Below are 12,675 nucleotides of genomic sequence, written 5' to 3'. Positions count from 1 at the left end.
ACACATGATATAGAATGAGTAATAGAAAAATTATTTATTTTAATAGGATCACAGTTTCAAGAGCTGCAGTGGTCATTCATATATAAGAAAGAATTGGCTTGGATCCATTGTCTTCCCTTTCTCTGCTCTCCTGCAACAATCTGAGGTAATAGAAGATGATTCTTTGCTAATTATTCTGAATTTTTGTCTCTGGCTAATAGAAATACCTGTGTCTTTGAGTCAGATTCTGACTGGCAGGTTGATAAGTCAGTCAAAATGATCCTGTATTCAACTGCCCCATGGGTGTTGGAGTATTTGAAGGTTTTAGCTGTCTCTGGAATAGGAGACACCCACAAATTTATTTCATGTATTTTTAGAGTGTTTGTTGATGAAGAAAAGGACAGGTAGCCTTAGATCTTACATTCATATTTGCTCATAATAGTTTTGTAAGACCAGATTCATAAATATTCTGATTAATGACATTGCTTTGTAACCATGGGTTCCAGGAGTTTCAGCTCCTCAAACACTGTTTATTGATAATGGTGAGACTGATGATTAGCATCTGTGTCTGTGGTACCCCCAGAGGGCTCTGCTGTTGGGTTTTGCAGCAAGAAAATGCCTACATGGCCAGCAAAATATAAAAACCCCATTCTAGATTTCATCTGGGGCCCTGTAACTTACAGAGATATGCCAGTTACAGATGATTCAGCAATGAATTTTCTACCTCAAGGAGTTCACTGTCTATAGAAGAAAACCATTTCAGTACGACATGGTAATGCTGTAGGGCTTTGATAGGGGCATGAGGTTGGTACTATGAGAACACTGAGTAAGGAGTACCCTACCCTTCCTGGTTTGGAGGGGGAAGCAAGGGGGTGTTCAGAGGGGTTCGGGGTAGGTGAGAGGAGAATGAGGAGGAGCATGAAAGGTCAGGGGAATATTTACAGAGGAGATAACTTTTAATCAAGTCCCTAAAGATGCATTTATCAAGCACACAAAGTCATTTGACTCAGAAGGATTTATGTGTCTATCAGTTAGTACTGTATTCAGTGATATGCAACAGAAAACCTGACAGTGGCTGTTGTAAGAGGTCTATTTATCTCACAAAAAAGAAGTCTAGATGCCAGTGCATCTGCTCAAGAATATCATCAAGGATCCAAGCTACTTCTGTCTTTCTGTTCTATTCTCCTTATCATGTGACTTTCATCCTCATAATTGCACCTGCAGCCTCATATTCATGCTGCAGACAGGAGGTGGGGTGAAGCAAGAAGGGGCAGTGCCTGTATCAGGAAAACAGACACTTCCCCAGAAAACCTCTCAGACTTCTTGCATTTTACTTATGTGACTTGGTCACTACATGGCTGTCATGTTACCACCTAAAACTGTTGGTAAGAAAGGAGAAGAGAATGGAGGAGAATAGAAACGTCTGCGTATTATGCAATCACAGGATGTCATGAGGGAGCACGTTGAAAATACAAGTGCTGCAAATAAAGAGCAACGGAGATTTTAAATTGTTGGAGGTATAGGGCTTCCTATGTTTGTAAATCCCTGCAGGTATTTCTCAGTCTCAGGCCAGATGCTAGGATAGAGAAGTAGTTAAGAATGTGAGCTTTAAAGGGGGATCAACCGGGCTTCCCTGGTGGCGCAGTGGTTGAGAGTCTGCCTGCCGATGCAGGGGACATGGGTTCGTGTCCCAGTCTGGGAAGATCCCACATGCCGCGGAGCAGCTGGGCTCGTGAGCCATGGCCGCTGAGCCTGCGCGTCCGGAGCACAGGCTCCGCAGCGGGAGAGGCCACAACAGTGAGAGGCCTGCGTACCGCAAAAAAAAAGGTGGACCAACCTGGGTTGTAATCCCGGCTCTACTACTCATTAGTTTTGTGATCTCGCACAAATTACTTACATGCTCTGAGCCCCAGTTTCCTTATCTATAAAATGGAGATAAGAGCGGTGTCTACCTTATTGAATAATATGATCTATATCAAGCACTTGGCAGAATGCCTTGTACATAGTAAGTGCTCAATAACTATTAGTTATATTAGTATTATTATTAATTATTATTGTAAATTATCTCCTCCCAAACATGCACACACACACACACACACACACACACACACACACACACACATAAGATCCCTCCTCCAGTGGACTTTGGGTCATCCTTCCTGCTGTTACATTTTTTTTCCTCTTTCCAGACCCAATGCAAAATGTATCATGGTCTTTTAGCATTTTCTCTGAGCTTAAATTAGATCTTCTAAGAGCTTTTATCACTCTGGTCCATTAACTTGCTTCATTGTCTCATCCCTTTCTTACTTCTGCCTTCTCCACGTACTACATATTAGACAGGGACCCAGGGTGTCAAGGTTGCCTGTGAACAAATCATCATGGATAACCTTACCATCCTTGTGCAAGTACCTATTAGTAGAATCAGCATGAACCCATGCAAGCCTGTTTCCTGCAATGGAGAAGACTGAACTGAGCTATACTATATTTGACTGATGTTTATTTTCATCATGCAGAATCCATTATACTGATATACTCTTTCAGATTAGTGGAACATTTCAAGTAAATATTCCACCAGTTTTGCTTGGGTATACTTGGAGTGAGACTTACGTGTCTCCTAAAGAAGATTATAATGGACAGAATTTAAAAGAATGTACCTTCTTAAATATTTTTGCTACTATTGAACCTCAAATATCATATGCCATCTGTAATCCAGAACTAAACAAGGTAGGTTTTACACTGAATTATTTTCATATATACTATCAAAGAAGTGTTAATTTCAAAGCTGACAAAAATGAATGTTGGTTCTTGATGTTTTCCTGTGGAGACAATATAGTACAATGTTGAAATGTTTTCAACTCGATTCTAGTTTTCAGGTCAAATAGATGTTTTGGAGAGAGCACAGATTTTTAAAAAAAATTGTAAGGCATTATTTCCTGAACGAAGAATCACAACTACTGTTTTTAATGATGAAGGGATACAGATCTTAGTAACAAGATACATCAAGGCATTGAATCCACCTCAACAACTCCTGGATATATTTCTTCATGATTCTAATGCAACACTTGTAAGTTATATTTATTTTAGTAGCTTTATTGTGATATTCGTATACCATACAATTTGCCCTTCCAAAGCATATAATTCAATAGCTTTTACTTTATACACGGAGTTGTGCCACCATCACCACAGTAAATTTTAGAACATTTTGATCACTCCAAATTTATATTTATTTTAACTTGTTTACTTTTTATTATTAACTTTGAGTATAACTTTCTTATTAAAATTACTTTACCTTCAGAGACAGTTTCCTGAGAGAGAAACCATCTATGTTGCAATGTGTCCTCTTGAGCACCAGATGGGAGAAAACATTTCTTCCTGATGCCCTTCACTTCTGCCACTTGTACTAGAGAGTCACTGTTGCCACACCAGTTCACGTGACCATATCAGCTTCACAACTTTTCTGTCAAACTTTGAAAAATGACACAGAAAAATTCCTTTGACTTCCAGGCAAGATTAAAAGTTATGTTTCTAAAGGAGTTGTGCCCTCTAAGGATTGCTTCTTGTTGTATGTGGGAGTGAAGAAACTATGTTTTTTTGTTTTATTTATTTTTGGCTGCCTCGGGTCTTCATTACTGCACACAGGCTTTCTCTAGTTGCGGCGAGCGGGGGCTACTCTTCGTTGTGGTGTGTGGGCTTCTCATTGCGGTGGCTTCTCTTGTTGCAGAGCACGGCCTCTAGGAGCGCGGGCTTCAGTAGTTGCAGCACGTGGGCTCAGTAGTTGTGGTGCACGGGCTTAGTTGTTCTGCAGCATGTGGAATCTTCCCGGACCAAGGATCAAACCCGTGTCCCCTGCATTGGCAGGCAGATTCTTTAACCACTGTGCCACCAGGGAAGTCCCACTATGTTACGTTTTGCTCTGTAAACCGCCAACATAAACACTTCCCACCCCATCCTTATGTGGCTTTATGCATATCTGTTATTTACCAGCTGACAAAAGAGACATGTACCTGTATTCATTATAGACTCAGAAGAGAATGTAGCTTCTTCCACTTTGAGAAACGAAAATGTGAAATCAGAGATCTAGTCTCCCGTTGAAGAAAAAAATAAGCTTTGCAGACACCTTTACTTTATAGGTTGGAACAGCAGCACCATCCATGAAATACAAACGACAAATTGACTGTTTCTGAAGTTCCTATATTGTTATTAATTTTGGTCTTAAGTTGATAGATTCCACAGAAGGTGATAAGTATCTTTTACCTCTTCCTCCATTAGAAAATTAGTTTAATAATGGATTTCTTGATCAAGAGCATCACCACTTACTAAAACATACATGGAGAGAATAATCAATAAACAGGCTTTCTAGGATCTTTTGTTTTTTAAGTCTTCTGCAACATTTATTGATAAACAGGAAAGGGGTTTTATTTACAGTTTTAAAGCTCTTTTTTGTCACTATTATTAGTAATTTTCTATCTATGTATGGTAATATCCAGTTTTAAAAATACTTTATGATTTAAGACTTTAAATCATAACATGTCTGTTTGGCTGATTAGTTCTCCCCTTTACTTCTAAAAGAGAAATTGTACAGTACAAGAGTCATTCATTGGGATTAGATTTATTAATCTAGTTACCTACTAGTTTGACATTTTAGGAAGGAGGTAATTGGGTTTTTTTAATGATGGATAAACTTGTGCTGGTGTTTTGGATCTTATGATGCTGAGCATGTTCTGCACTGGTGCTAATGTTTAACATAATTTTATATTTACAAACATACCTGCTACCCAGAGGCAAGTATTAATTTAGTCCATATGGACTACTGACCCCTCTTGAGACTGCAACATACATACTCCTAAACACACTCATACATATTGTGTTTAGACTTTAAAGTATCTTAACCCATTTCTGGACATGAATGTGTTATAAACCTCCTGATTTCTAGCAACATATTAAAAAACACTGCTATTAAAAACACTTCACAAGTCATTGTCAGCCATTGCTGGCGTTCTGTCACTAGAAAATACACAGCAATATCTGGTATGTTGCAAGCTTTCAAGATAGCCTGGATTTTAAAAGTTAGTCCATTAGTTGTACCTGATGGATGTAAATTTGCCTCCTAGTTCACTTTGTGTCAAGAGCTAAAACTGTGAACTTTCTCTTATTGGTGGGTAATAACTGAAAATAAAGATTTTATTTTCATAAAAAAAAAAAGAAAAAAGAAGCTTTGATTAAAGGGCATCTATGAAAAATCATTTATATCTTTTATTTATTCAGGCTTGATCGAGTCAATTGACTCTCCTCAGAAAATTTATATTATTTCCCAGTATAAAGCTCTTACCTGGATTCTTTAAGCTAAAATCAAAAGTCCTAGTTTAGATCACCATTTGCTACACTCTGCTTTTCCATTACGTGTTTCTTCTTGCCTGTTTCCTGACACCGAAAGTCCAAGGAGATAATAATGCTCTCAGATTTCTTTCAAGGACAATCTTTGCCTTTTTATAATTGCATGAAGTCAGAAACGTGACCAGTGTAGGAAGTCATAATAGTGCATAAATGGTAGCTATTGTAAATCAGTGAAAATGTTGGTGAACTTTCTGTGTTAGCTCATTGTTTATTTGTACTCCTTTCTTCTTTCCTACTCTAGTCCGAGTCCTTATCTCCAGCCCTATAGGGGGAACAATCCACAATAGATCTGTTGTTGGAAAAAGTCGGCTGCACCAATGACTTCTTGCTGCAGCAACTTATAACTAGTTTTTATTAATAAAAATATTTCTGCTAGATTTTGAACCTAAAAGTAAATCAAACTTTTGCTATTCTTCATCTTTTTTCATTTTTTAAACAGTTATACTTTAAAGTATACATGTAATGTATCGTGTTTAAATTTTTTACTTATTACAATGAAATATAATGGTTAACATGCATGCTCTGAAGTCACGCTAACTTGGGCTTATTCCCAGAGACCCATAAATTGTGTTCGTGTGTGACCCTGAGCAAGTTATCTTAGCACTCTAAGCTTGTTTCTTCTTTTGTAAAATAAAATTAATAATAGTGTGTACTTCATAGGCTTGTAGGATACACTAAATGTGATGACAGTGCATGTAAAGCACTGTGCTTGGTGATAGGCATATAGTATGCTCTCAATAACTGTTAGTTAATATTATTTTAGGACCTCGTTGCTCGCTTTGTATCTTTGATTCCTATTATGCCTGATACACTGGATGAAAATGATGGTTTTGATATATGGATGACATCAGAGGTAACAAATTACATTTTATAATTTAAATGTATAGCATTTCTTACTTGCTTTTCTTTTAAAGAAAACTTTTAAAAAATATTATGCACTTATGTAGTAATTTGCTTCGTGCAATTTGAAGGTAATTGATAATTTAATACATCATTTTCAGCTCTATAACGATCCGTAAAAATAATTCTTAAAGACCAAAATTCTTATTCAACATTTTAAGTAGCTCATAATATTGAGATTCAACGGGAATTCCAGGAGTACAATATTATGACATTCTCCAGAGAGAAATATGGCTTGTTCACTATAGAGGTGGTCAGACCCTGAAGTCTAGCAGAAATACCACCACTTCCCAGAAGCTTTCCCCAGTTTTCCCACATCTGAATGAAGAGCTTGTATAGCAGTGCTCTTCCTTGGCACTTGGATTAAAATTGTCTTTAGTCTGATTTCCAAGTAAAATACAGGCTCCATGCAATATTTGGGACATATTTATACTAAAAGACTACTTGTTTATCTGAAATTCAAATTGAACTAGGCATCCTATTCCCCGCCCCCCTCCACAAGTGTGGCAGCCCTAATTAGAGCACATTTTCCATTCCACCTTAAATTATATTTAATTGCTTATATACTGGCCCTATACCCACACACTGTACATATACATCCCAAGTTTAATCTCCTTGAATGATAAGGAAGATTTGATTCTTATTTATTTTTATATTCGTCACTTGTACGTACTTTAAATTTAGCAAGTATTCAATATTTTTAATGGAAAATACCAGCCTGATGGGAGCCTAAGAGAAGGACACTCTCCATCTGGAACTGATAGTCCTGGCACTTATCTAGAATGTTTTAGAGGTTAGATTTTTTTAGCTGAAATGGACTTAGCGGGCACAGGACTAACTTAATAGGTCAGCTACCCTGCCTTCTGCTAAGTGGGAGTAAGGGAGATACAAGCACGTGGTTTGTTTCGGGATCCAGTGATTCAAATCTGGTAAAACTCAAAGAGGAGTCAGTTAACTCTAGATTCTTCTTAGACTCTTCAAACTAATCAGAATGTGTCCAGGGGTATTATGATCCTGCAGAACATTGAAAGATAGCCTCTAAAGTAGCTAAAAATAACCACAAAATAACCATTCAGGCAAATACTAGTGCTCCCGAGTGCCCTCCAATCCAAACAATACCCATAATCCACAGGTTACCACAGTCATAGGCTTCCTCTTGGCCAATGTCTTCCCATTGACATGAACTGTTTGGACTTGGGATACCCATGAGTGAATGACTAATTAGTTTGTCACAAGACAAGAGTTATTTCTCCTACCCAACATACAGTCTTGGAGTCAACCAAACCTTGGTTCAAATCCTACGTCAACCATCTGATAGCTGTGTGACCTAAGATAAGTTATTTAGCTTCTTTGGACCTCAGTTTCCTCATCTTTGGCATACAGGGGTTTTGAAAGGATAGGCACCTGGAACGCAGTATGTTAGTTACCTACTCTCATCCATTCCCTCCTTCTCTTATGAAATCCAGTCAGGGGAACCTCCTTGGCCTGACGTTGAAGACTGCTCATAATCTGCTCTTCATTCTCCTGTTCACACACACCTTTCAGAAGAGCCACGTTACCATCCTCCCTAGCCTCCATCCCTCACCATCACATTCAGCCGGTGTGTACTGATGTGGCCATATCAGTTGTTAAAACATTGAAATGCTTCCAGACTGGTAAATAGTCACTCCAAGGGCTCCTGAGCGCCCCCTCCCCAAGCTCCCTGACCACCACAGCCCTTTCTGTGGGACTAATGAAATGGAAGCACACGTGCAGTCTAAATGGTGCAGCCGCTACTCAGCAATAGCACATCATTGCCATATGAACATTTGGGCCTATACATTTTGTTAGATCCTTTGATTTTTCAAGCCAGAAATCCAGAGTTTTATATGAGATCTTCCAACTTTTAAAAGCATTTCGGGGCCAAACGAAACACACCTCTCAACTAGAACTAGGTTACAGACCACTGGTCTGCCACCTCTGCTGTGCTTTTTCTCTCCTGCCACCACTGCTTTACTAGGCACCCTGTATGTGATTACACCCAGCCCAACTGTTCAGCTCTTTCAATTAAAGAAGTTTCCATTACTCTTTCTGATTGGGCTCCAACTCAGATCTCTTCCTCTCTTTCAGTTGAGAGCACTATGTGGGTACAGGACACAGTGTAGCTCCATTGACCAAAGGATCCCTTCCTCCAAAAACACTATGTGATTTCCCATCAGGTGAAGTTCCTTAAAATATCAGCCAAGATATCCCTGTTTTCCCAGGGTATTTGTCTCAAACAAAAATGCCCCATTTTGGAGGATAAAATTATTGGGTCACTTACACAGTATCCACATTAATTATCCCATGATAAAGGTGATCCTTATGTTCCAAGTTAATGTTCTCTCTTTCTAATGACCTAGTGTTTTCACAGGCAAAGGGTGCTGGAGCTTTCGGCTTTGCAGTCATCTTAGTGACCTGGCAAGGATGTGTGCGTGAGGGTTTGGAGGGACTCTAAATCTGTTGAATGCTTGCATTACTCAGCTTTCTCTCCTCCCCTCCTTTTTTGTGTCCTTGTTGCTTTTGTTTTGCCTCAGCGCTGCATCAGTTTGGCTATTGGAAATAAGGAGGAGCATGCCATACTTCTCTGTAATTTCTTCCTGTATTTTGGAAAGAAAGCTTCGGTCCTCCTAGGAACCTCGATGTTGGAAGTAAGTGTTGGACTTAATATTTAAATAGTGTAAGCAAAACTAATTAGCTTTTAGCTGCAAGTTTAAAAGACTTCAACCCCAAGTTTCCTTCTTTTCACAAGCTAATTAGGAAATTTCCTAGGCGAACAATTATTTACTTAGGAGGATAATGTTCGTTCATCAAAATTTCTACAATGTAAAGAATGACTTCCTTTTGTTTTTCTTCTTCGTAAAGTAGTACAAATAAGAGTGCTACTTCATGGAGCTACTAAAAATATTAAATTACATAGTAAATAGCACTGGGGACAGCACCTGGTTTATGTGGAAAATGCTCAATAAAATGGTGGTGGTAGGTGATGTAGTAATAGTTACAGTAGTAGTTATAGTGGTTGTTAACCATCATCACCACCATCATCTTTATGTGTCCCTAACACTATATTTTAAGATCCTTAAGAAGTACTTCTTCCTGTTTTACACTGCTCAATTTTTAATCGTGTAAGAAGTGGGCCAGAAATTTATGTTAACCTACCTGAAATTTTTACAACTTATATACACTTGCATTCAAACCTCCAGAAAGCTGTCTTCTTTTGGATGTTTCTATTTCTACTATGAATATTTTGATAAGTGTCAAAAACGTCCAGTCTTGTTCTTGTCATGATCATTTATTTCTCTATATTCCCTTAATTTCCCCATATGATCCCCCGCTGTAGTTTTGAGTGCCACTAGATGGCAGTAAACAGCCAACAATATTTCAACAAACATTTTTACAGTTTTACCTCTGAGTAAACACTGGGTGGCAGCACTCATCTGTGCCTTTCACCTCTACTACTGGTTGAGGTGAAGCCTCTTTACTGTAAAGATGAGCACAGTGATAAAGAGCAAGAGCTTTGGAGTTAGGGAAACCAGGCTACACAGCACAGTGTTAAGAGTACAGGTTTGGGGTTTCCCTGGGGCTTCCCTGGTGGCGCAGGGGTTGAGAGTCCGCCTGCCAATGCAGGGCACACGGGTTCGTGCCCCCGTGTGGGAAGATCCCACATGCCGCGGAGCGGCTGGGCCCGTGAGCCATGGCGGCTGAGCCTGCGCGTCCGGAGCCTGTTGCTCCTCAACAGGAGAGGCCCGCGTACCGCAAAAAAAAGAGTATAGATTTGGAAGTCATAAGAGGATTTTAAAACCCAGAAATGACGTTTACTAACTGTACGATCTCAGCCTTATTTCTCTGAGCCTCATTTATCTCCTCCCCGAAAAGGAGTCATTCCATTTACTGTTACCCTAGACAAGCTTCATGTGAAAGATGGGCATGACCATCATCCCTGCCTCACAGAATCTGGAATTCATGTGAGAAAATTAGTGAGTGCTGAGTACAGTAGCTGGGGTACTCAATAAATGTTAGATAGTCATTATCATTGTTACCTGACATTTTTATTCTTTGCTAAATAAGAAAGGTTTATACTTCAAAAGTATGTGCAGAGCGAAATAATCACATAATGACTACTTTTATTCCTCAGGTGCTTTCCTGTGTAATTTCTCTCTGGCCTCTAACTCTGTATCTTGCTCACAAAATTAATTTTATGGCTTTTCAACTTCACTTGGCTTTTCAGAGCCTTAGGCAAAATTCCATTCCCTAACTCTGCACGGTGTTCACCCTTGGTCTCCAAGTATGTTCCACATAAAGCAGGGCTAATCCATGTAGCACCTTCGTGTGAATCACACAAAAGCGCCCCTACCTCCAAACCCTTTAGTACTGGCTACTGGGAATTGGTCATAATATACTGATTTTGTTAGAACAACATATTTTATTGCTATGAGGGTACACCCTTCAGGACCATACGTGGCAGCACTAGCTCAAAAGTTCTCATTTGAATCCTCATGCTAGCCTGGGCCTGAGGATTTCAGTTGCTTTGGTTTTATCCTTTTCAAAAAAATTGTAAAGGTCCTAAAAAAGGCTTTTAAAAATCAGAGATAGCAGGGAGTTCCCTTGTGGTCTAGTGGCTAGGATTTGGGGCTGTCACTGCCGTGGCCCAGGTTCAATCCCTGGTCAGGGAACTGAGATCCCGCAAGCTGTGCGGCAAGGCAAATAAATAAATAATACAGGAATAAAGAATAACCAAGGTAACTGGCAATATTATCTATTAAAAAATCAGAGATATCACATGCTTACAGTATAATTTCCACATACGAAAATGAGTGAAATCAATCATCCACCAAAAATGCCTTTAACTCTTTCTTCGCACAGGGGCACGTGGCTTATGTATTAACGCCAGAAACTGATGAATATTTGCTTTGGAATCCATTAACTGGGCAATGTCATAAGCAGTTTGACCCATTTTGTCCCTTACAAAGTGTAGATTGTTTGTTTGATGGTGAAAATGTAAGTATATGGCGGGGGGCGGCGGGATCTTGAGTTATCACCTCAAGAGTTAAACCTGTGGTTCTGTACACTGACCATACATTAGAATCATGTGGGAACTTTGAAGAAGCTATAGATGTTCAGTTAGAAGCCCTGGGGTGTAAGGCCAGGGGAATCTTTTATCCCCAAGGCTCCTTAACGTGATTCTGCAGTGCCTCCGAGGTTGAGAACCAGCGAGCAGTCTGGTGCGCACACACCCCTGGAATCTCTGTACCTCCTGCCTCAGAACCATCCTTGGATTCTGCCACTTCACTGGGGAGTAGGACTGTAAAATTTTGCTCCGTCCTAACCTACTATGGGCTTCGTACTCCTGTGGGCCTCTACTGATTTTATGTTGATGTATTAATAGGTCTGGTTTAACATTCAGCAAAATAATTCACCAGGGGCTGTATATTTTGACTATTCAAAGGAAAGTTTCTGGAAACAGTTGCTTCCAAAGAATTATCAAGGGACGAAAGCACAAAGCATACAGGTAAATTATACTTTTCCAGGTGTGTCTCTATGAAAGTTACCATTGGTTCTAATCTTAGGAATTGTGACAGCTCTTGTTATGTTTATACAGCTGATTGCTTATTGAATTATTTGGCAGTATTAATAAAACCTAGTTTTCTCTGCCCTCCAGCCTGAGTTTGGGCTATTGTGATCCTTTTTCTCTACTTGCAGAAAAGAGGAATTGAGAAGAAGGTATCATCTTAATTGTGAATTTAGGTTTTAAAATAAAAATTTTTAAATGTTCATCATGAAACATAAAAAATAATGTCAAGATGGTGTAATAAGTTCTTACTTGGACCTAGCCCTTCTACTACATATCCATAACAATGATAAAGTATAAAAATTGAAAAACAGAAGGCTTATCTGGGCTCCCAACCATGATAGTTATCTCATGGAATAGAAGCAGGACAGAAACACTAGCAGTGAGTGGGGCCCAAAGAGGACGGCACCAAGGTCTGAAAATGCTTCATGAAATCCAGAGAACCAGAGCCAGTCTCACTTTTTGAAGCCAGGGACTGTGTTGCGGCTCCCCTACTTTGCTACTCTTGAGAGAAGATGGGAAAGAAAAGCAGCAGACGCACTGCCTGGGGCTCAGGAGGCAAGAGACCAAAGTACAGAGCTGAGAATCAGGAACCAACCTAATCACCAGATGGCTTGTCCAGGGGATCTATGATGTACTCACTACTGCTTTGGGAAGGCACCCAAATTCCATTTCGACAGCTGTTTCTGGATTGAGAGCCATGGTATGGCAGCGTGCAGGCAATTGCAAAATTCAAAAACTAGGAGCTATGACCCAGAGGAAGAAAGAGAGGGGGGATGAGAAAAAGGACAATGGAAAAATAGGAAGAAGACAAT

General features: G+C 39.5%; 1 protein-coding gene across 1 annotated transcript in view; it reads left to right on the top strand.

Annotated features, from left to right (window-relative positions):
• CC2D2B (coiled-coil and C2 domain containing 2B) overlaps positions 1-12,675 on the top strand; it is a 96,579-nt gene that overhangs the window by 76,358 nt on the left and 7,546 nt on the right. Inside the window, exons 26-32 of the mRNA XM_079900539.1 lie at positions 47-145; positions 2,521-2,703; positions 2,846-3,043; positions 6,137-6,226; positions 8,829-8,942; positions 11,155-11,289; positions 11,678-11,800. Coding sequence (XP_079756665.1) covers positions 47-145; positions 2,521-2,703; positions 2,846-3,043; positions 6,137-6,226; positions 8,829-8,942; positions 11,155-11,289; positions 11,678-11,800 — 942 coding nt within the window. The remainder of the gene's footprint in view (positions 1-46; positions 146-2,520; positions 2,704-2,845; positions 3,044-6,136; positions 6,227-8,828; positions 8,943-11,154; positions 11,290-11,677; positions 11,801-12,675) is intronic.

Source organism: Stenella coeruleoalba (genome assembly GCF_951394435.1).
Source record: "Stenella coeruleoalba genome assembly, chromosome: 16".
Lineage (NCBI taxonomy): Eukaryota > Metazoa > Chordata > Mammalia > Artiodactyla > Delphinidae > Stenella > Stenella coeruleoalba.
The sequence above is the reverse complement of the archived record's forward strand: the minus strand, read 5'-3'. Positions and strand labels throughout refer to the sequence as shown.